The sequence below is a fragment of the Giraffa tippelskirchi genome, chromosome 7 (assembly GCF_054371585.1).
Source record: "Giraffa tippelskirchi isolate mGirTip1 chromosome 7, T2T-mGirTip1v1.2.pri, whole genome shotgun sequence".
Classification (NCBI taxonomy): Eukaryota; Metazoa; Chordata; class Mammalia; order Artiodactyla; family Giraffidae; genus Giraffa; species Giraffa tippelskirchi.
In genome coordinates this window covers 115,164,506-115,186,625 of record NC_137281.1, presented here as the reverse complement: position 1 = coordinate 115,186,625, position 22,120 = coordinate 115,164,506, and the positions used below count along the sequence as shown (strand labels likewise).

Below are 22,120 nucleotides of genomic sequence, written 5' to 3'. Positions count from 1 at the left end.
GGGAGAGAGCCATGTAAGTGATGAATTTTATCTTTACAACTTCTTTGGGTTTAAGGTTTTAAGGGACAGATAATGGCCAACTCAGCCAAGACCACAGAGCACGGTTAAAATGAATCGATTCTGACTTTGGGAAATACTGTCAAAGTATTTTCGTAGCGTTTTACCACTAGCATGACTTTTTTTCCACAGAGCTTTAAATATTTGAAAGGCATTCTGAATGATACTTTTAAATTAAAACATTTTAAGTTATACTCAGAGGTGCAGATAGGTTATTTTATCATAGATATTTATAGAGCAAAACTGTGAGATGTTTACATCTTCACTTGTATTTGAAAATTAGCAAAGAAGCGGGTCTGTAAACCATTCTGTTAGGTTAGGCTCTATTCTATTCATTAGTACATCGGTTACCGTCTTATTTGCAGGAAGATTGAGCAATGCAATGATTTCATACACTTAAGACTATTCAAAAATAATAATTTTGGTACTTTGAAAGAGGTCTTAATGTAAGAAATCATAATGCTGGTGAATGATCACAAGTTGATTGTGTTATGGAGAGCTTCATCTTGAGCAGAAATTGAAGATACGTTTGTGTTAGACAGTAGTATCTTATTGCAATAGTGCAAAAATATTACAAGATTATTCGGGACTTAACCCCTTTCACTTTATTTGGATTGTGAGGGAAAGCAAATATTTCTGAAAACTTTATAGACAGAATTTACCCTCAGCTGAAAAAAAATCTTTTCCTTTTAAACTCTGGATATAAATCACGTATTAACAACATAAAACTTTCCACTTTTGACTTGCATTAAATTTTCAAAAATAGCATTGTATTTACTTTCTCACCCTTTAGATTTAGTTTATCTCCATGGTGTAATTGGATGAATTTACCGACCTTAAACTGCCACTCATAATCTTCCACTCAAGTTAATACCATGGTGAAAGACCAAGATCTCTTTCCTGTTTTGCAAAAGGCATGCACTCTCTATTATTTGGACTCTCTATTACTTGGGTAGTTTTTTCATTATATCATTTTGGTTTGTACCAACCTAACGTTCCTTCCCAGATGGCACAGTGGTAAAGAATCTGTCTGCCAATGTGGGTTTGATACCTAGGTTGGGAAGAACCTTGGAGAAAGAAATGGCAACCCAATCCAGGGTTATACTTGTCTGAAAAATTTTGTGGTTAGAGGAGCCTGGCGGGCTACCGTCATTGGGGTCACAAAGAGTCGAACAAGACTGAGAGACTGAGCATGCACACATGCATACACATAGCCCAACACTGTTGATGAACATGATTTGCTGCTGTTACTTATATATGTACCGCTATTCTTTAGGAACTTGCAGATTTAGTTTTATATACACAGAACCAAATATGCTCATAATATTGTAAAATTCACTTTTTATTTTATACTGCTTTAAAAAGTATTTTGCTTTTTGCAGTGTAGTTTTTAACCTCTGAAAGAATAAATCATCTGAACAATCTTTCCTTTAGTTCTCTGTACAGTTTTTCAGAACATTATAATTTTAAATATATAATAGCATTGTGTTGTTTGCATTGGTAATAATCATTCATTTTATTCCATACTGCCAGTCCCAAAACTGGAAAAAGAGATACTGATTATAGGAATAGGTAATCTTTGAAAGATAATGAAAAGATAACACTTGTGTTTTGCACTTATTTTTTAATGAAAAACCTTTTAGATTTGGGGAAATAATTGCTAATTTTTTTCCAACTATATATTCTACCTCGTTTTCTCTTTCAACTCCTTCTAATACTCAAATTACATGTATTTTAGACCATTTAATATGGTCAGACATGGCAATCCCCAACATTTTTGGCACCAGGGACTCATTTCATGGAAGACAGTTTTTCCACAGACTGAGGTGGGAGGGATGACTTCAGTATGATTCAAAGCATTCATTTATTGTGCACTTTATTTCTGTTATTATTACATCAGCTCCACTACAAATCATCTGGCATTAGATCTGGAGATTGTAGACCCCCCTGAAGCTAAAGCTCTACTCTTTCTTTGCAATATTTCTTCTTTTCAGTTTCACTTAACATTTCTTCTTCTTGTTCAGTTCATTGTTGTTTAGCAAATTTTTTATTTCAGATATTGTAATTTTAAATTCTGCGATTTCCAGTTTTAAAGGCTTTTCTGTACTGAGTTTCCATCTGTGCATTCATTTTGACCCTTTTTTTCTTGAAGTCTTTAAATACTTATAATAACGACTTTAAAATCCTTTCCTGCTTATTCCATCATCTGTGTCATCTTGAGGTATATGTCTGTGTGGATATGTTTTAGAGGTTTTAGTTTCTCTTCATCTGTACAGTTTTGGTTTTGCCATGCAAAACAAACTTACAAATTATTTGTAAGTAGTTAAAATCTTTGGTCAATTATCTTGAGGCTTTATTTTATGCTTTGTTAAAGCAGGTCTGTAGAAAGCTCAAATTATTTATCAAGCTCTCTGATTACTTTCCTCTGTGGTACCCAGCAGCTGAAACCCAACTGTGACTTTCTCCTTTCTTTGTTTCCCTCCTTAATTTCCAGCCACACTGGTATTCCCAAATTCTATTTTTTGGCTCCTTAAGCAAAGAAGATGTGGCTTTCTGCTTGTCTATCCACCACATGCCATGCTGACTGGGAAGGGCCCTCATTAGACAAATCATAAAGATTTGGATCTTACCTAGTGAGTCTGGATTTGTTTTTTCACTGATCAAATCCTTTTCAGTTTCTGCCTCCTTTTGTTTATTCTTTCTTCAAATAGTTGTTTTAAAAAATGTGGTCCACAGTTTATGGTTGATATTTTCAGTTGAATAAACCTAGGAAAATGTTGTTCTATAAAACATTTTCGTCACCCCATTTATATCCCTTTTCATCATCCTTTCTTGTCAATTCTCTAGCTGAGAAGCAACCACAGTCTATTTTTATGACTGTGATTTTGTTTTTTCTGCTGTAGGTCAATATATAAATAAATCAGTCTTTTATATCTGATATCTTTTGTTAGGCATAATGTTTTAAAAATGTATGCATGTCATGCATGTACTACTAGTCTATGTGTGTGTGTTGCTGAGTGGTATTGCATTGAACAGATAAATCACAGTTTGTTCATCTTTTTTATTGATTGTCACCTGGATGATTTCCAGTTTTAGCTCTTCTAAATATCATCCTTAATATTCATGTAAAATACTGTACTTTTTTCTCACTTTATCTTGGATAAGTACCTAGGAATGTAATTGTTGTGTCAAAAGATACATATATTTTTACCTTTTAAGAAACTTCCAGTTTTGCAAAGTTTTGTGTTTACAGATACAGTTTTTTTATCTTTTCCCATGCCCTCAGGCAATATGTAAAATTTAGGGTGCGAATCTTATTTCCTGTCCAGATTATATTGTTATATAACTGAGATTTTTTTTTTTTTAGTGTATATTTTAAATTTCTGAGAAACAATTTTAAGAAGCAGTCCTCTATTTTTAAATTAAAAGTACTCTGAGTTAGAGACTCCAAGAGTGATATGGTGGCAGGGCCGAGGTGGCCGAGTGGAAAGACCGTGAGCTTACCTCTGTTCACAGACATACCAAAAGCACAAATATCTGCAGAAAAATCATCAATTAAAAAGAATAGAACCTACCAGAAAAGATTTTCTACAACAAAGACATAAAGAAGGAACACAATGAAATGAGGGGGTGGAGGACTTGAGATATAATTAAGTCCTGTGTCCTGATGGGCAACCATATATAAAATAGAACATTACTCAACCATAGAAAGACTTATTGCCATTTGCAACAATATGGATGGCCCTGGAGATTATTATACTGAGTGAAGTCACACAGAGAAAGACAAATATTATATGGTATCACTTATATATAGAATATAAAAAATACAAATAAACATTTACAAAACAGAAATAGACTCACAGATATAGAAAACATGGTTACTAAAAAGGAAAGGGTGGGAGGCAGGATAAATTAGGGGTATGGGATTAATAGATACATACCACTACATATTAAATAGATAAACAACAGGATTTACTTATAGCCCAGGGAACTATATTTAGTATCTTGCAATAACCTATAATGGAAAAGAATCTGAAAAATTCATACGTGTAACAATCACTTTGCTGTCCATCTGAGACTGACACAGTATTGTAAGTCAGCTCTGCTTCAGTTTAAGAAGAGTGTTATGCTTTATTTACATGGGCAACGTTCAACTTTTTCAACTGGTTTAATAGCCCTAAAAGTTGAATAGTGGGGGAGTGTTTTGATGTAATTGTTCATCCTTGTAACTTGTAAATGTTTTTAGAATACTTAAATTCAATTTTTTAATTGCTAGACACTAATTATGAGAGGTTGAAATTTAGAAATCTTTACATGGCAGTAATTTTTACTTACATGTTACTGTAATAAATACATGTGAATATGAACAGGAGAGTTTTAGTTCATTCCCTTAGAGCACTGAGCTCATTTCAGCTGTTTCATTTGAGTGTCTTCTTGATATGGTTAGTTTTGTTCTGTGCTTTGGTCATCAGTTGTATCATTTATGAATGCCCTTTTGTAAATGCATACTGTTCATCAGTGGGACTGGGGAAAGTAAATGTAAGTAGGTAAATAAATAGCTGTAGCTGCTACTAGAAAACCTGTCCATAGATTTAATTAGCAGTGTCAGTTTGCATACAAAATGTTTCTCGTTGTCTCCTATGTGTTTAGCACTGTAGATGAAACAGAATGAGAACTGAATGTGGCCTTTCGTCTTAAATTAGTTTGAGACCACATGTTAGATAGTGTTCACTTGAGAACAATATAACTTCTATGCTGTGTGAAATAGATTTATAAATATGATAAGTATTAAATAGAGGACCTAAAAAGGATTAAGGAATTTGGTCATGATTTACAGCAGAGGTAGAATTTTTTTTTTTTAATTTAATTTAATTTTTTTTTTTGCTGTCTTAGCTTTTAGTTCTTTTGTTTTTTTTATAAATTTATTTATTTTAGTTGGGGGCTAATTACTTTACAATATTGTAATAGTTTTTGCCATACATTGACATGAATCAGCCATGGGTTTACATGTGTTCCCCTTCCTGGACCCCCCACCCACCTCCCTCCCCATCCCATCCCTCTGGGTCATCCCATTGCCCCGGCCCTGAGCCCTTGTCTCATGCATCAAACATGGAATGGTGTCCTGTTTCACATATGATAATATACATGTTTCAATGCTATTCTCCCAGAACGTCCCACCCTCACCTTCTCCCTCAGAGTCCATAAAATTGTTCTATGCATCTGTGTCTCTTATTCTGTCTCGCATATAGGGTTATCGTTGCCATCTTTCAAATTCCATATATATGCATTAGTATACTGTATTGTTGTTTTTCTTTAGTGAGCATAAAGTCAGTAAGGATTAAGTGTAGAAGAGATAGAAGCACTGAGAGGGATAATAAGAGCAGTAAGTGTTCATATATACTACTGTGTTCAGGGCTTCCCTGGTAGCTCAGTCGGTAAAGAATCTGCCTGCAGTGTAGGACACCTGAGTTTGATCCCTGGGTTGGGAAGATCCCCTGGAGAAGGAAATGGCAACCCACTCCAGTATTCTTGCCTGGAAAATCCTGTGGACAGAGGAGTCTGGAGGGATAGCAAGGGTCATACACGATTTAGGACTACACCACTACCACAGTGAATATGCCCCATGGTTACAGTTAAAGAATTTGTATGCAAAACACTGAATGACAGCTCCTTGAGGGCAGGATTTCTGTGTCTTGTGCATCTCTCTATCAACAGTGCCTAGAATCCTCATTAGACCTTGACACTCTATATGCCATAGTAGGAAATTAGTGTTTTTGATTATTTGTGTTGAAAGTGATAAGGCATTGTAACTGTTTTCAAATTCTTTAAACATAGGAGGGAAAAAACCTAGCACAAAACCTGGGCATTTGGGGAACACAGGAGTAAATACTCAGTTTCAGGTTAAAGAATTTGGGATTTATTCTGTTGGTGGTAGGCCACTGGAAGTATTTACTTTTTGAATCTGAGCGTAATGTGTTTTGAAGGATAGCTTCAGGAAGATTACACTGGCAAGCTATTATAAGCAGGTTAAATATTTTGAAGTAGTTTTACGGGAATTCAGAGAGATTCTAGCAAAAATGTCTAAATAGGATATCGTGAAAAACTCAGAATGAAAAGGTGGTAGTAGGAGTGGAAGAGCTGCTTCAGGAGACATTCATAAGGAATACTCAAGTGTAGGATAGAATAGTGGAGAGAGAAGGGAGACTCAAAGATGGTGCCAGTTTAAAAGTCTAGTTGACCTGCACTATTATAATACTATCTGTAGTATTAGAAATACTAATAACTAGCGTCCAGAGGCATGTAAGGAATTTGATGATTCAAGACGCAAAAAGCAGAAATGAGCTTAAAGCTGAAAGTGTACGTTTGGAAACTGATCATTTCGATAGAAGAGTCAAAAATCATTAAACGGAATGAACAGTTGAAGGGATAGAGCATAAAATAAGATTTGCAATGAAGAGCAGGTACTTTCAGTTTTTCACACAGAAAGGGAAGTGTTAACATACAGACATGGGGCCCAAAGATTAACGTCAGTAAATTCCAGAGAGCAAGGTGGTTAAAAGGATTGGATGCCAGAGTAGACAAAATATGGCCCATGGTTCATCACATGTTTTTGTAAATAAAGTTTTATTGAAATACAGTTACTCTTCATTTATTTACATATCTCCTGGCCTTTTTTGTGCTACAGCAGTGGAGTTGAATAGTTGGTAAATAGAGTGTACAACCCACAAATGTAAAATATTTACTGTCTGGCAATTTATAGGACGTCTGCAATAGAGATCTAAGAAATGACCAAGAAGAGGCCTTTATGCTTTATAATTAGGATAACTTTTGATGACATGAAAGGGTTCTCTTTTATCCTGTAAACAAATGTTTACTGAGCGTATTCTTTGTGACTGGCATTGGGTTTTGCTTGTGTGGTTTATGAAGAATCTCTTTAGCAAGAGATTCATTAATAAGTACATAAATTGCAAGGAGTGAAGGTAGTCAATATAAATGTTTGTTTTGTGAGTTTAGAAAGAAGTGAGTGGTAGTTTGAAGAATATATGAGGAAGAGATTTTAAAATATGAGGAAAATGCAATGAAAATATTCTTACAGAGTTCCTTTGAGAGGCAGAATTTGCTATTACAGGAATTAATGGTCTAAAACTTGAACGCAGGGAGTCCACAGGCTTCATTACAGGAAATGAATAGAATTGTTTGTGGAATTAAGTTAAGAATAGTAATTGCTCACACAGCTGTTTTTAAATAGCAAATTATGTTATATAATCAGCAAAAATCCACCAAAATGTACTTGATAGTTATGCAGAAGCTGCTTTATTGGTACTGACTTATGATCCTGATGGGTACTGTAAAAACAAACAAAAAAAACTCTGAATGCAGTTTTCACAGTGGTATGGTACTGTGTATTTTTTGTTTAATGTGCAAGGGCAGTGTAATATTTTCATTTTCCTTTTCCCGCTCCAAACCCAAATATAATTGTCTTGCTGAAGAAGAGCAACAGTGTGAACTTTATGAGCTCACGGAGCAACGAGGTGTGTTCTCTTTGAAAGGAGTAGTGTCTGTTTGATTGCTTCTCTGTCTTTTCCCTCAGACAAGAATGGAATGGTTTATTGTATCATTAGATTAAGGTCTTCTAATTTATTTGTTTGTGATTTTTTTCTTCCTATATTTTATTCAACTGTATTTCTTTCTTTGGATTTGACTGTTTCTTAAGACTCCATTTTAATTTGCTGGTTGGCTTTTTAGTGATGCCTCTGCTTCCTCCCCAGCCCCCCATTTGGTATTTTCTCTTAGGTTGTTTATGTCATTGACTTCTCGCAGTCCATTTAGACTTAATATTATACCACTTCACAAAAAATGTAGAAATCTTGGAACTTTATAGGTCTTTTTACCCCCAGTCCTGCCTTTTTTAATGCTCTATTTGTCATATGTGTTACAGCTAAATACATTGTAACTCCTGTGAGAGAATATTGCAATTTTTATATTAACGACTTTTAAAATAGTTATAAAGAAAAAAAAAGTTTTCCTATATTTAGTATTTCTGATGTTCTTTTTTCCTTCCCTAAGACCCAAGTTTCTCTCTGGTAACATTTCATTCAGCTTTGAAGAACTTGTTTCAGTATTTATTATACTGAAATTTTGCTGATAACAAATTCTTAATTTTATTTTATTTGAAAATGTTTTTCATCTCTATTCTTTTTTTGTAATATTATTTTTATTTATTTGACTGTATTGTGTCTTAGCTGTAGATACAAGTCTTTAGTTGTGAGTTCATTTCAAAGCTGTGATATTTAATATCTGTGTGTTGTTTAGCTACCAAGCCTAATGAGGATTTAGGTTTCTCTATAACTTTTAAAATAATTTTTGTCCTTTGGGGTTAGTTACTGTCTAGTTCATACAGTCATTTACAGCCTAATTGCTTCTTACTGTTATTTTCAAACTACTGTTCAATATAAATATTTAGAATATTGGTTTTGATTATTGTCTAATTAAGAATGATAAGCTAACAAATAGGGAACCAGTTTCACCCCCACTTTTATTAAACAGATTATTCTACTTGATACATTTATTTCTTCCACAAATGTTTGTTAGTGATTACTGTGGGTCAGGCATTGTTCCAGGCACCAAACATGAAACACTGAATAAAATAGACTACTCATTTGTTTTCATGGAGCTTTCAGTGTACTGGGGGAAAAAGCCCAGATTGTAATGTCCCTCCATAATAATGACATTTGAACAGAGAGACCTGAAGGAGATTGGGGAACAGACCATTCAGATATCTGGGGAAGCATTTGATGAAGAGGAAAGAGCAAGTGGCAAGGCCCTAAGGAGAGAGCATGCTTGGTGTGTTTGAGCAAAAACAGGTATCCATGTAGTTGAAGAAAAAGAGTAATCTAAGAGAATGAATAGTAGGAAATGAAGTCAGAGAGGTGGGAGGTGGAAACCATGAAACATTGTTGACCAGTGGATTTAATACTGAATGAGATAAGTAGATTTTGAACATAGGATTGACAGAATTTGAGTTGTTTTGAAAAGGTTGTTCTAGTTCCTATGTAGAGAATACACACTGTTGCAGGGCCAAGAAGCAGGGAGACTTTTCAAGATGCTATTGCCGTGATACAGGTAGAGGTGATGGTGACTCAGACTAAGATGATCATGTTAAAAATAGTGAATCAGATTTTGGAATTGTTTACAAGGTAAATCAAATGGGATTGTATCATTGAGGAACTGAATAGGGAAATTTTGGGGTGAGACTTATCCACAGTTGGAAAAGAGGCATTGGGCCTTTTTTGAGTAGATTTCTTTAGTGCCTCCATGGAAGAAAATATCTGTTATTGTTGTTTAGGTGCAGGGCTTCATTGTTGGGACTACAGAGGAGTACCGCAGTCGGTTCTCAGGTGTACTGAGAGGGTCTTGTTTCCAGAAGTTTGACAGCCAGCTAGTTTAGAGGAGGTTTGGAGATGGCTCAAGATCTTTGTCAGGGTTAGAATGGCTCTTGAGACAATCAGAGCAAATCCTCAGTATATCAGGTCACTAGATAGTTCTAAAGGTGATACAAAATACCTGCTTGCCCTCTGAAAACTTAGTTTCCTTCAATCCCTGGGCATTAGGCAGTATTTTATTTTTCCTAAACAGATAGACCTGCCTTTTGATCGTCTACCTTTTTCCTTTTCATCTTCTACTCTTATGTCGTTGATTAAATCGCTGTTAATGTCCTGTTTTTTTTTTTATTTTCATATTTTAGGCAGAAGAAATTTTTATTTGCCTATAATTTCCAGATATTTATGTAAATTCTTTTTTTTTTATAAATTTATTTATTTTAGTTGGGGGCTAATTACTTTACAATATTGTAATAGTTTTTGCCATACATTGACATGAATCAGCCCTGGGTTTACATGTGTTCCCCTTCCTGGACCCCCCACCCACCTCCCTCCCCATCCCATCCCTCTGGGTCATCCCATTGCCCCGGCCCTGAGCTCTTGTCTCATGCATCGAACATGGAATGGTGTTGTTTCACATATGATAATATACATGTTTCAATGCTATTCTTACAGGACATTTATATAGAGTGATGTGGCTAATAAAAATAGCATAGCGAAAATCACTATTTGGAAGTTATTTTCAAAATAAGTCATTTTATTGAAATCAGTCATGCTTAATTATCTTATTCTAGTGTACTTTGGGACTAGAATATCCCTGCTTGTAAATCTTTGTTCTCATCAATACCAAACAGAAATTGTGATTAAATTTTAAAGATGAGCTAAAAAGATCATTCCTTTAAATCTTTTTATTGATCTTATTTTTTTGCATGCTTTATTAATTTTTGGCTGTGCTTGGGTCTTCGTTGCTGCGTGGGCTTTTCTCTAGTTCCAGTGAGTAGAGACTGCTCTAACTGTAGTGCACTGGCTTCTCATTGCAGTGGCTTCTCTTATTGTGGAGCACAGGCTCTAGAGCACACAGGCTTCAGGAGTTGTGGCGCATGGGCTCAGTAGTTTCAATTCCTGAGCTCTGGAGCACAGGAAGGTTCTGAGCTCTCCAGCACAGCCTGGAGCACAAGCTCAATAGTTGTGGCGCATGGGCTGAGTTGCTCCTTGGCCTGTGGGATCTTCCTGGACTAGGGATCAAACCCATGTCTCCTGCATTGGCAGGTGAATTTTTTTACCACTGAGCCACCAGGGAAGTCCTCTTGCATACTTTAAAAAGAATCAAACTTTCTAATTTGACAGTTCATTGTACAGAAGCTCAAGTTTTTATTCGTAAAATAAAAGCTTCTGTAAGCCATGTGTATGCATATGAAGCAGAAGGTCTTCTCTAAACATCCTTACAATTTCTACATTTCCATAGCTTTTCTATCTTATTTGTTTTTCATGCATGTGTAGCATAAAATCAAAGGATTTGCTTTTATATTCTAGTTGATTCTGTTTCACTGTGAGTTTCTGGACAAACATATCAGTAGATTTACTCCACAGGTATCTAAAATTTGAAAAAATATAATAAAAAATGATGGTAGGTTTTTAGGTGTATATTATTTTACAGTTGATTGCAGCCTTTGAGTCTGATCTAAAGGAATATCATTACTCTACAAATAAAATTGAGTGAAGAAACTACTGAACAGATACATCCATGGCTTCAGTTATCTGACATAGCTATCTCTAGTCAGGTTTCTTTCATCAGATCATCTATTGAATCACCCTATAGCAGATGGCAATCCTACAAAAGTATATTATCTTTTCGTTATTTGTAACAGTGTTGGGATTTGGTATTTTTGAAGTATGTTTAATTTGCTAGAATAAAAACTTGATTTCAGTGCTACTAAAAGCTCTGCGTGTGTGTGACAGAGACAGTAAAGTATACAGTTATCCCCTGTGCCCTTCCTCCCAACTTTATATATGTCCCTTTTCCACAAGAATAAGCTCTCTGACATAATACCAGGCAAAGTGGCTGTGTTGACTTCTCATAGCTTTGCTGCAGGGATGTTCTTTGTATTGCACTCCTTTCCCTTTCAGTTCTCTGCTTGCTAGACTCCCCACCAGTACCTGAAATATTTTCCAGGTCTAGACCTGTTTCTCCCTTTACTCTCCTCGTAGTCTAGGGCGGCAGAGTCTCTGGTGATAGGTCTGGTGGTGGCAGGTGGGAGAGAAGGAACTGGTCAGCAGCTCTACTTGTCATTCACCTCTTTCACCTCCAGGCAGTTCTTGTCTGAGCCTCACTAAGCCTTGAATAATGCTTTATGTACACAAACTATGTACTGTTCAAGCCTCTGGGGGCCCAGATGGGATGGTGAGATAGGAAACAGGTATATAGGGTATAAAACAAGTCACTAATTAAAAAAAAACTCGTTTCCAGTTTTTGCTGATTGTTAAAAACCTAGAGAAGTCTCTAATACTCTGTGCTAGAAAAATGAAAGGAGTGGGATAGAAGCTGTGACATAAGTTTATATTGACTCAAGAAAGGGAATACTTTCAGTTGAAAATGGTGGTGGAGTGGAGAAGAAGCAAGCAGACTAGTATCTGAGTCCTTTATAGAAAAGAAATTAACGCTAGATGTTTTACTTTCTCGTTACGAGTCTTGCTTTCTGACATCTCAAAGCCTTGGTTACACCTTTTATTCCTTCTTCAGGTTCCCAGGCCAGAAGGCCCAGGCCGACTTCTTAGGGAAGTGCCTGTATGTATAGTAATTTATGATTTGCTTTCAGTTACTTTTCATATTGAATGTTTTACAAAAGAAGGAAGCAGATTGTTTCATTTAAGTCACAAACCAGTATTTTTAGATCCAGGATCTAAAATTTAATGTTTGCTCTTTACTGGAAAATATTAAATAAAATAGTATGCCTTTTATAATGAGACACATTATAATGAGGCACATGGAGTCAAAATATATATTGGATTTTAATTGGTTCCATTCAGAAAAGCAGGTACTTAGATTCTGTATATAAAAGATAAAAAAAAGAAAAGTGTCATTTAAATCTCCACATTAGTTAAATTATTGGTTAATCTTTTTAATTTTGTTGAATAGAAATAGAATAAGTTAATTGGAAAGTTAAGCAAAACTCAGAAGTGTTTCTACTTCAGTTCAGTTCAGTTCAGTCGCTCAGTCGTGTCCGACTCTTTGCGACCCCATGAAATGCAGCACGCCAGGCCTCCCTGTTCATCACCAACTCCCGGAGTTTACCCAAACCCATGTCCATCAAGTTGGTGATGCCATCCAACCATCTCATCCTCTGTCATCCCCTTCTCCTCCTGCCCCCAATCGTTCCCAGCATTAGGGTCTTTTCCAGTGAGTCAGCTCTTCACATGAGGTGGCCAAAGTATTGGAGTTTCAGTTTCAACATCAGTCCTTCCAATGAACACCCAGGACTGATCTTCTTTAGGATGGACTGGTTGGATCTCCTTGCAGTCCGAGGGACTCTCAAGAGTCTTATTGCTAAATTTTCTGTTGCATCTACCATTTTAATCTGTCAGTTGAGGCACTAGCACATCAAAATTTGTTGAATTGGCATGTGTAGGGTAGAAATAGGAAGGAAAGAAAAATATATGGCAATGGTGGTTCAGGCATATCTTAATAGAAATGTTTCCCTTCTAATTACTGTATTGCAACTATGGTATATTTTCTTGCTGATAAATAATTTTTCAGATTTTGATCAGTTTCTCTTTTGTTTGTGTTCTGTGTTTAATTTCTCTGTTCCTGGTTACCTTGGACTTATGGCTGATGCTTTGGAAAGTTTATTATTCCTGTCATATTTCAGTTTGTACAGCCATTGTCTTCAGCAGAAAGCAGTCATTGTGCTAAAGGATGACTCTTGCTTTGTCAGTGCCAGCCACGACTTTCTTCTGCTCAGAGTCTGGATACATTTAACAATAAAGCTACAGAGCTCTAAGTTTATACCCTAGCCGATCCTTTAAATTCTATAGCATCTTTTGAGTCCCCTACATGTCTAGTGTCACTGGTATGTAGTACTCTTTAGTTCGTGGCTTAATTAATTACCATTTTGTTTAACCTTTGCTCTTCTTACATGTTGAGTAAGTAGTTAGTGTCACGTGATGAAAATTAAGTATGTGTTTTCTCAAAATCTTACTTATCACTTTAACATTTTGTCTGAGATGTTTTCAATAGCAGGCACCTATTTTTCCTATGTTTTTAAAATAAATGTATTGAAAATAACACATAGCCCTCACATTTAATTATTTGATAAAAGACAGTTCTGCTGCTGCTGCCAAGTCGCTTCAGTCGTGTCCGACTCTGTGCGACCCTGTAGATGGCAGCCTATCAGACTCTGCCGTCCCTGGGATTCTCCAGGCAAGAACACTGGAGTGGGTTGCCATTTCCTTCTCCAATGTGTGAAAGTGAAAAGTGAAAGTGAAGTCGCTCAGTCGTGTCCGACTCTTTGCGACTCCATGGATTGCAGCCTACCAGGCTCCTCCGTCCATGGGACTTTCCAGGCAAGAGTACTGGAGTGGGGTGCCATTGCCTTCTCCGAAAAGACAGTTCAGAATCATAAAATGAATTATTTTCATTAGAATAAGATCATCAAAATAAGTTTGTGTTATATGTTCTAAATGTTCAGTGAAAATCATCTCACCTTCAGGCCCACCATTCTGTTTTCTGTTTCTATGTATTTGTCTGCTCTAGATATCTTATGTAAGTGAAACCAAACTGTATTTGTCCTTTTGTGATTGGCTTATTTCACTTAATACAATGTCCTTATAGCATGTGTAGGAATTTCCTTTCTTTTTAAAGCTGAATAATATTATATTGTATGGGTATACCACATTTTGTTTATCCATACTTCTGTCAATGATGTTGAACTTGCTTCCACATTTTGGCTATTGTAAATAATGCTCCTATGAGTTATGGATGTACAAATACTTGAGAACCTGTTTTTAGGAACCAATTTACTTTCGCATTTTACTTTGGCTATATGATATTTTAAAAATCGTAACACATATAAAAAGAAAAACAAAAAAAAAGAAAAAAAATCGTAACACATAAAGAAAAAATTCACAAATGATCTTTTTAAATAAAACTTTTTCCTAAAGTTATATGCAATTTCATAAGTAGTTTTATATTAATGGATTTTATAGATCAGTAGTAGTCTTTGTCTTAGATTGAGTCTGATTGGAATCATATCTAAAATGTTTGGACAATAGATCACAGATAAATGGATACTGAAGAGATGGTAACAGACTGTGTTTTTACATGATATTCCTTGAACTTGTAGAATCTTTTTTAAATCTAGAATTTTAATGAGAATTTTCCAAGAACGAACAGGACACTTTTTTTTTCCTACATGTAGTCTGTGTGTTTTAAAAGCTTCTTTTTCATTTGAAATTATGTCTGGTGTGCTATTTGTAGTAGTATCCATATTTTCTCTATACTACTTTTGATGTAGGAAGTACAGAATCATAAAAACAATAAATTAGGGTCCTATTTCCTGAATTAGTAATTAGTGTATTCCACTTTGGGTACCAACTTCCTTTCCTTCTTTTTGTCACCTAGAACTTATATGACAATTTTGTCCGTATGAAAGAGCGTTGGGGCTTGTGGCTAGTTACGGGAGAATTTGTAGTATTTAACTTATTTAAGACCACTTCTCATCTAAATCACAGAAGACATCAAGGATTTTTTTTTTTTTTTTTTTAAGAAAAAGAGGTTCTAAACTTAATAAAAAGTTTATTAAGTCTTTGTAACATTTAGAGTTTCTCATGCAAGAATGAAGCAAAAAAAGCCAAGCATTTGTATTTCACCATAGAAAGAAGGTCAGAAAGGATTGGGAAAGTGTCAAGGATAGGAAAGACTGTTCTCAAAACAGAAAAGGGATAAATGGCTAGATTGAGAGATCTCCAACTCTTTCAGCTTTTTCTGGAGATTGGTTGGAAGATAAAAATAATGGCACCAAAACTTCAGAAGGTCTGTTAAGGAGAACAGTGAATTGTTCTGTTGTTCCTGGTAACTTATCCTTCTCACATTGATTTTTCCTTTGCACTTTTCCTGAGAGTGGATCTGCTCATTTAGGATCAGATTTTGGGGAGATTTTGTTAGGATAAGTTGTCACATCATTTTAATATCATTAATATTGATATGATATGGTTTGATATAGCTCGATTTAGTTTGATGTCGTCAGTTAAGAATACTCAGTGCTTTGATAGAAACCAGTTTATTAACTTGAGCAATTGTTTCACTTGCTTCATTTTCTAACCTTTATTGACTTCATATTTTCATGGAGGCAGTGCTAAACTTTGAAAGTGAGATGTTCATCTACTCTTAGAATGGGTGCAGACACAGGTGGAGAGACCTAGATGATGCTTTTGAAAGTGTCCAAAGACCTATATTGGATCTAAAATTCTGGGTGTATGTGCGAGTGTGTATGTGCATGTGCACTTGGTTACTCAGTCGTGTCCAACCCTCCTACCTCGTGGACAGTAGCCCTCTAGGCTCCTCTGTCCATGGAATTCTCCAGGCAAGAATACTGGAGTGAATTGCCATTCCCTTCTCCAGGAGGTCTTCCCAACCCAGGGATTGAACTTGGGTCTCTTGTGTTGGTAGGCGGATTCTTTACCATTTGAGCCACCAGGGAAGCTCTAGAGCATTGTATACAGCAGTGATAGTGATAAAGATACTCCTAAATGACTTATTTCTGCAGATTTCTGAGACAAGGATTGGTACACAGACAGTTTCAGTCAAATGCAGATACCATTCACTGAATTGTAGTCCCTGCTGTACCAAACAAAACCCATCATAGTATCCTCTTGGATTTATGTTGTGTACTTTGTTCTCTCCTTAGGTATGGATGAACGAGGAGGTACGGCATCTTGGGGAACAAGTGGTCAACCAAGTCCTTCTTATGACTCATCTAGAGTAAGTTTGCTCATTAGCCTTTGATTAAAACTATAAAGATAATTTGGCAGAATATCTAAGTTCTTTAATATATGAATTTATATCTTAAAGAGAAGTGAAGATTATTTTATTTTATGGGAGTATAATAGAATACCCAGTACCTTCACAGTAGCTTTACTTCTTTCCATTAACTGTCACACTTTGGGAGTTTATTTTGTCTCCTACAAAGAAAGAATTATTTTTGGTGTTATTTCTACACCTTAACTACTTATAATACCTTTTACTAAAGTTGGAAGGGCTTGAAATGCCTCATTAAGTACTCTCCAAACATTGTCATTTTTCTTCTTGTATTTATTTGCTTTGAGAGCTCTCAAAGTACAAACTTTAGACCAAATTAACATTCTACACAATGAAAGGGTAAAAGGTAAGAGCCTTTTCCAACAATTAAGAAAACCAAAAAAAATCCCCCAGAACTTAAAAGATGAGACTGAGAGATTGAAAAGTAGACCAAAGAGTTGACAATAAAATTAAGTGCCGTGCTCCCAGATTCCATAGTAAATTGCTGAGGTTAAGATTTACTTTTTCTAAAAAGTCATACTTTGAAAAATGATGAACTGTTTATTTCCCTCAGAATTAACCAAGAGAAAATAGACAAGCACAAAATTTATGGGTACTTAACTCCAGAAGTAGATTGGTATAAGTGGAAGATAACCTGAATAATGTGATTGGAATTCATAGTCTCCATAGGGGTTACACTGTTTTGCATTGAAAAATGCTGGATGAAAATATTTATTAAAGTATGTGGTTTTACTATTTTATTTGGCTGTAAATGTTTAATTTATTTTAAATACTTTGGAGAAAAACTGGAATATACAAGTGGAATCCAGATAACTAGAGAGAGAGAGAGAGAGAGAGAGACTGTTGAACATGGATTTTAGTGTTTCCTTTTCTGGAATCAGTGCTGCGAAAGCTGGGTTGTGGTATAAACAGCACTGTCCTGGGTATCATAGGATCTACTACTGACTCTGTTTGGACTTGCTGCTTAATCTTAGCCGTGGTGTTTTATCTGTGGATAAACTGGCTGGTGTCCAAATTCCCTTCCACCTTTAGAAGTTTTTTATTTTTTGAGTAATACTGTGAATTTGAAATATAAGTTTCCTATTTTGATTTTGAAGTAGGAATTTTATATATTGGAGGACACAATACTACTTATTAATTGGTATTGGATTATTTTCTTTCTAAGCCTTGAGTTGCTATGTGATAACATGTTATTTCTTAATATACATTAATTGGTGCCTTTGTATCTTACTTAACTTTCAAGCTTTCTACTTGAGTACAAATAGGATTTTAAGAGAAGAAACCTTTATAATATATCCAGACATTTACGTATTTTATCATCCTGAAATTAAGTTTTCCTTTAGAGATGCACTTCAAAGCAAATCTTGCTTTTCTTTTTGCTATTTGATCTGTAGGTCAAATTGAAATGCTGTTTTTTACTCTTAATTTTTTTTTCCAGTGTATATTATGTACAGTGAAAAGTTAAATTGATTTTTTTTTAGTAGAAATTAAGCAGAATTTATTTCCAAGTTCTTCAAAGATTAAAACAAATACAAATAAAGTATTCTTTTAAGTGTCCCAAATTAAATCAAAGGCACATCATCAAAATAATACACCTGTGATATTAAAAATTCATTTAGGTTGTCATATTTCACATTACTTTTTAAAAATAATTTGCAATGCTCTGTAGATCACATTTAAATATGAAATAATTTAGTATTTTTTTTAAAGTAAAACCATTCCTCTAAAGTAGAGGAACTTAAGACGAAGATAAATCTGCTTCATATACAGGATGGGGCAGTCTCATACAGAAAACAACATTCACCTTTTCAAACAGGGTTGCTAAGAAACAGATCCCATGCTTAGTGTTGAAAATAAAACAATCTCCTCATTTAGAAAAATCAAGACATCATTTGATTAAAAAAGTCCATTCTTCCCCCAATTTTATATCTGCCTGTCTTCATTTAGAAATTATAAATTCATGAGAAAAGAACAAATTTTGTTATGGTAGAAAGATCTTAGTTGGGAACAGCAAGTTACAAATATTCAATTTTTTAACAAAGAATACTGCTTTCCTTCCCAAAATGTAAACATCTAGTAAATAAAACATACATAACATTCCAGGCATAGAAACACTAGTAATTCACTTAATAAAAGAAGTATATTTTGGTATATTTGGTGGTAAGGTTTTTGTTTAAGTATAAAGCACTTCAACAAAGAATCAGGCTATTATTATTTAAACTCTACACCTTCACCCAGTTTCCTTATTTGAGTAGAAACATCAATTTCTGTAGAATGTTGGCTAAAGGACCAGGTCACAGGAAAAGTCCTGTGAAATATCTAGAAGTCATGTGGCTAGAGAAGTGTTTTCTTGAAATTTGGAGGCAGTCATTCATCAGTTTGTGCTTGAAAGCATTCTTCAGCGAACTTCTTCTCTACAGTCTTCAGAGTAAAGCACAGGATCTGGGCTCCCGAAAGGGATTGCTTCCAGCTGGAACACCTACCAGCAGGGCATCCTTGCAGGCATTCTGCATGCAGTATTGCTGAAGCTCTGAAGCCGCCTGAGAGACCTTGATCCTCTCCACGCCGGCCTCCAGCTTGAGCTGCTCCACCAGGCGCTGCAAGGCGCTCACGCTGGCCCCGGAAGACATGGCGGCGGCCTGGGCTCTGAGAGGGCGGGCGGGCGGCCGGCGGGGAGACGCGAGGCCGGGAGGCGCGGCCTAAATTGATTTTTATAGTAGTTTTCTATTATAAAAATCCAGATTAATCTCAAGATACCCCATACAACCACACATATACACATATTACACACACACATTTTTTTCCCTACTGATCTGCTGAGTGATCAGATAGAGCAGGGATTTACTACCCTTCTTTCTTTTTGTTCCTGGTAAAATCTACTCTTCCAGTAACTTTCTTCTATTTATCCTAGTCATGATTCTGAGTTAGTCAAGATGTTGAATTTTATTTATAATTTCAAAACATTTATGTCTCTCCTGAAGTCTTCTCACCAGGGAGAAACATTTATGGTTATCTTTGCAACTGCCTTCAACACTCTTTTTTAAGAGTATTTTCAGCTTTTTGAGTTTTATTATTAAATATCTTCCACCATCTTGACCATGTTTTTATTAATCATAAGTATAGATGAATGTAAGTTTGTTAATAGAAATTTCAGTTGAAAAAAATACTTAATTCTTCTGAGTATTTTAATAGGTTTAGTTTTTAAAATTTAGAAATAAGTAATGACCTTGGCTAAAAGCTAGTTTTGACACATTCTGAGTAAAATTAGCCAGTCAGTTTAAACTTTTGTGAAATATTAGGTACCTTTGTAGAAATTATATAAATGAGATTTTTTAGACTTTACCAAATTGTATAACACGTTTCCTTTATAAAAAGTTACATCATTTAAATAAACAATTTGATTTTACATTACTGATGGAAAAAATTTTTTAATTTTACTTTTTGTGATAAATTGTGATAAAAAGGTATGTAAAAATGGCAGAATGAGTAGTTTGGTGGAGTTGTGAAGCATATGCTTTTAATTTAGATGGATTCAACTATCTGAGTTGCTGTTTTCCTCCCTCCCCCACTCAAAACTATAAGGAAGAAAGAATAATTTTTTTGCAGTACTGTAAAACAGTATTTGGCACCTGAAAGCTATTAATACTGTATTACTATGCATTTTCGGAGAAGGCAATGGCACCCCACTCCGGTACTCTTGCCTGGAAAATCCCATGGATGGAGGAGCCTGGTAGGCTACAGTCCATGGGGTCGCTAAGAGTCGGACACGACTGAGCGACTTCACTTTCACTTTTTCCTTTCACGCACTTGAGAAGGAAATGGCAACCCACTCCAGTATTCTTGCCTAGAGAATCCCAGGGATGGCGGAGCCTGGTGGGCTGCCGTCTACGGGATCGCACAGAGTCGGACACGACTGAAGCGACTTAGCAGCAGCAGCAGCAACTATGCATTTTAGGCTACAAGATTGGCTAAGCAAAATCATGAAGGTTGAGCTCAATATTTATTTAACAACTTTCCAAGGAGAATTTTTGCTGTTTATACTTTTTGCCTGATAGGTCCTGACTTTAATTCTAATGAAGATACCATTCTGCTCCAGTAAACTTGATGTGTGAGTTCTACTGGCATTGTATGGTTAAGGGGCTACAACCTTCTTATCCGTGTGTTAGCCTTCTGCCTGTTGTTTCAGAAGTAAGAAAGGTCACTGCAGTAAAGCTCTTTCTGCTGTGCCTGCCCTGTTTTTACCCAAATCCACCAGAAAAGTAGCCTCACAGTGTACAAGTAAGTTCCTGGTTATCAGAACTACCCATTGCACATCATTCACTGCAGAGTTTTTGTTAAGCAGACACAGAAATAAACACCATGCCTAATAATGGTTATGGAGGAAATGGTAGACATTTCTTAGGAAATGTGAAGATGGGATAGAACGTGTTTGAGACACTTGAAGGGAAGTACCACAATATTTGTGGTATCTCTCTCAGCCTCCTCTGTTTTATTAGAGTTCCGGTTTCTGCACTGTTGACCTACTCCCCACCTGTGCAGAACAAAAACATGTATGTGAACAGGTAAAAGCATGATGATTGAATAGCACTTCTAGTTTCAAAAATTTGTGAAGGTGTGATTGAATTTAAAGCACCAGAGACTGAAAGGAGTGATTAATCTCAGATAACTTAGACATGGGCAGAGGTATAATTAATGAGTTTGTCCACTCCCTCCCTTATTTTTTATCCTTTCCTGCAAATGAATGTTTTCTGTATTTGACATTTCTAACCAGGTGTAAAGGCCAGAGAATATTATGATTTTTCTTATTTTCTACAGTGTTAATGATTTATTCTAGTTTAAGATTTTTCCCCTCTTGTTTGAAGGCAGTGATTAAGAGCACATACTCTGGAGCCAGACTGCCTCGGTATGAGTCCCAGCTCTGCCACTTACTAGTTGTGTCATTCTAGGCAAGTTACCTAAATTCACTGTACCTGAGTTTACTCATCTGTGAGAGGGGAATAATAATAATTACTTTATAAGGTAATTGTTGTGAATTAAATGAGATACACGTATAGCGAGAGGTGCTTAGATCAGTAGAGTGCTTACATCAGTGTCTGGTACATAGTGAGTATTCTATAAGTGTTGACTCTAACCTTATATATGTCAAAATTTATCAACTAGATCTATTTGTAACAAACATTTAAATGAATGAATACATTTGCAGATATGCTGTATTCAAAGTGTAATGAATAAGACTTGTTTTCTGATTCAGTGATGCTTAATTACTCTTACTTCTTTTAGATTTGTAAAGGATGTAAAATTGATTTCATTTCCCTATCAATTTCTTTCTTGAGAAAGCAGAAATCTTCTGTCAAGCTTTGATATAAAAGTTTTAGTCTTTCTAATGCTTTATACATAATGAATGTTCTATATGTTTGCTGAATATAATCAAATTGAAGAAGAATCATTAGATATACTAATGATTATGTTTGAAGATCTCCCCCCTTGGAGGGGAAAGAACCAAAATTGATCTAAGGTGGCAAAGCTTGAAGTACGAGGTTGTATTAATTAATGGTAATAGACTTCTGTCTGTGCTTACAAATTATTGCCCTAATTGATGACACTACTTAGTGAAGTATTTTATTTAAGATCACAGCCTCTAAAGAGTTGT

The 22,120-nt window shown here is 35.5% G+C and overlaps 2 protein-coding genes across 37 annotated transcripts in view; one reads left to right on the top strand and one right to left on the bottom strand.

Moving 5' to 3' along the window:
- TCF12 (transcription factor 12) overlaps positions 1–22,120 on the top strand; it is a 395,492-nt gene that overhangs the window by 136,273 nt on the left and 237,099 nt on the right. For all 36 annotated transcript variants that reach the window (XM_081510130.1, XM_081510129.1, XM_081510124.1 and 33 more), the window contains one exon: positions 16,340–16,413. In XM_081510130.1, the coding sequence (XP_081366256.1) occupies positions 16,340–16,413 (74 nt within the window). The remainder of the gene's footprint in view (positions 1–16,339; positions 16,414–22,120) is intronic.
- On the bottom strand, positions 17,941–19,128 carry LOC145513522 (guanine nucleotide-binding protein G(I)/G(S)/G(O) subunit gamma-10). The gene has a single exon (XM_081510146.1). It carries the CDS (start codon positions 19,098–19,100, stop codon positions 18,894–18,896), a length of 207 nt encoding a protein of 68 aa, XP_081366272.1. The 5' UTR covers positions 19,101–19,128; the 3' UTR covers positions 17,941–18,893.

Bases quoted from the DNA above. Each gene is read 5' to 3' on its own strand.
- LOC145513522 (XM_081510146.1), bottom strand. From the start codon at position 19,100: ATGTCTTCCGGGGCCAGCGTGAGCGCCTTGCAGCGCCTGGTGGAGCAG.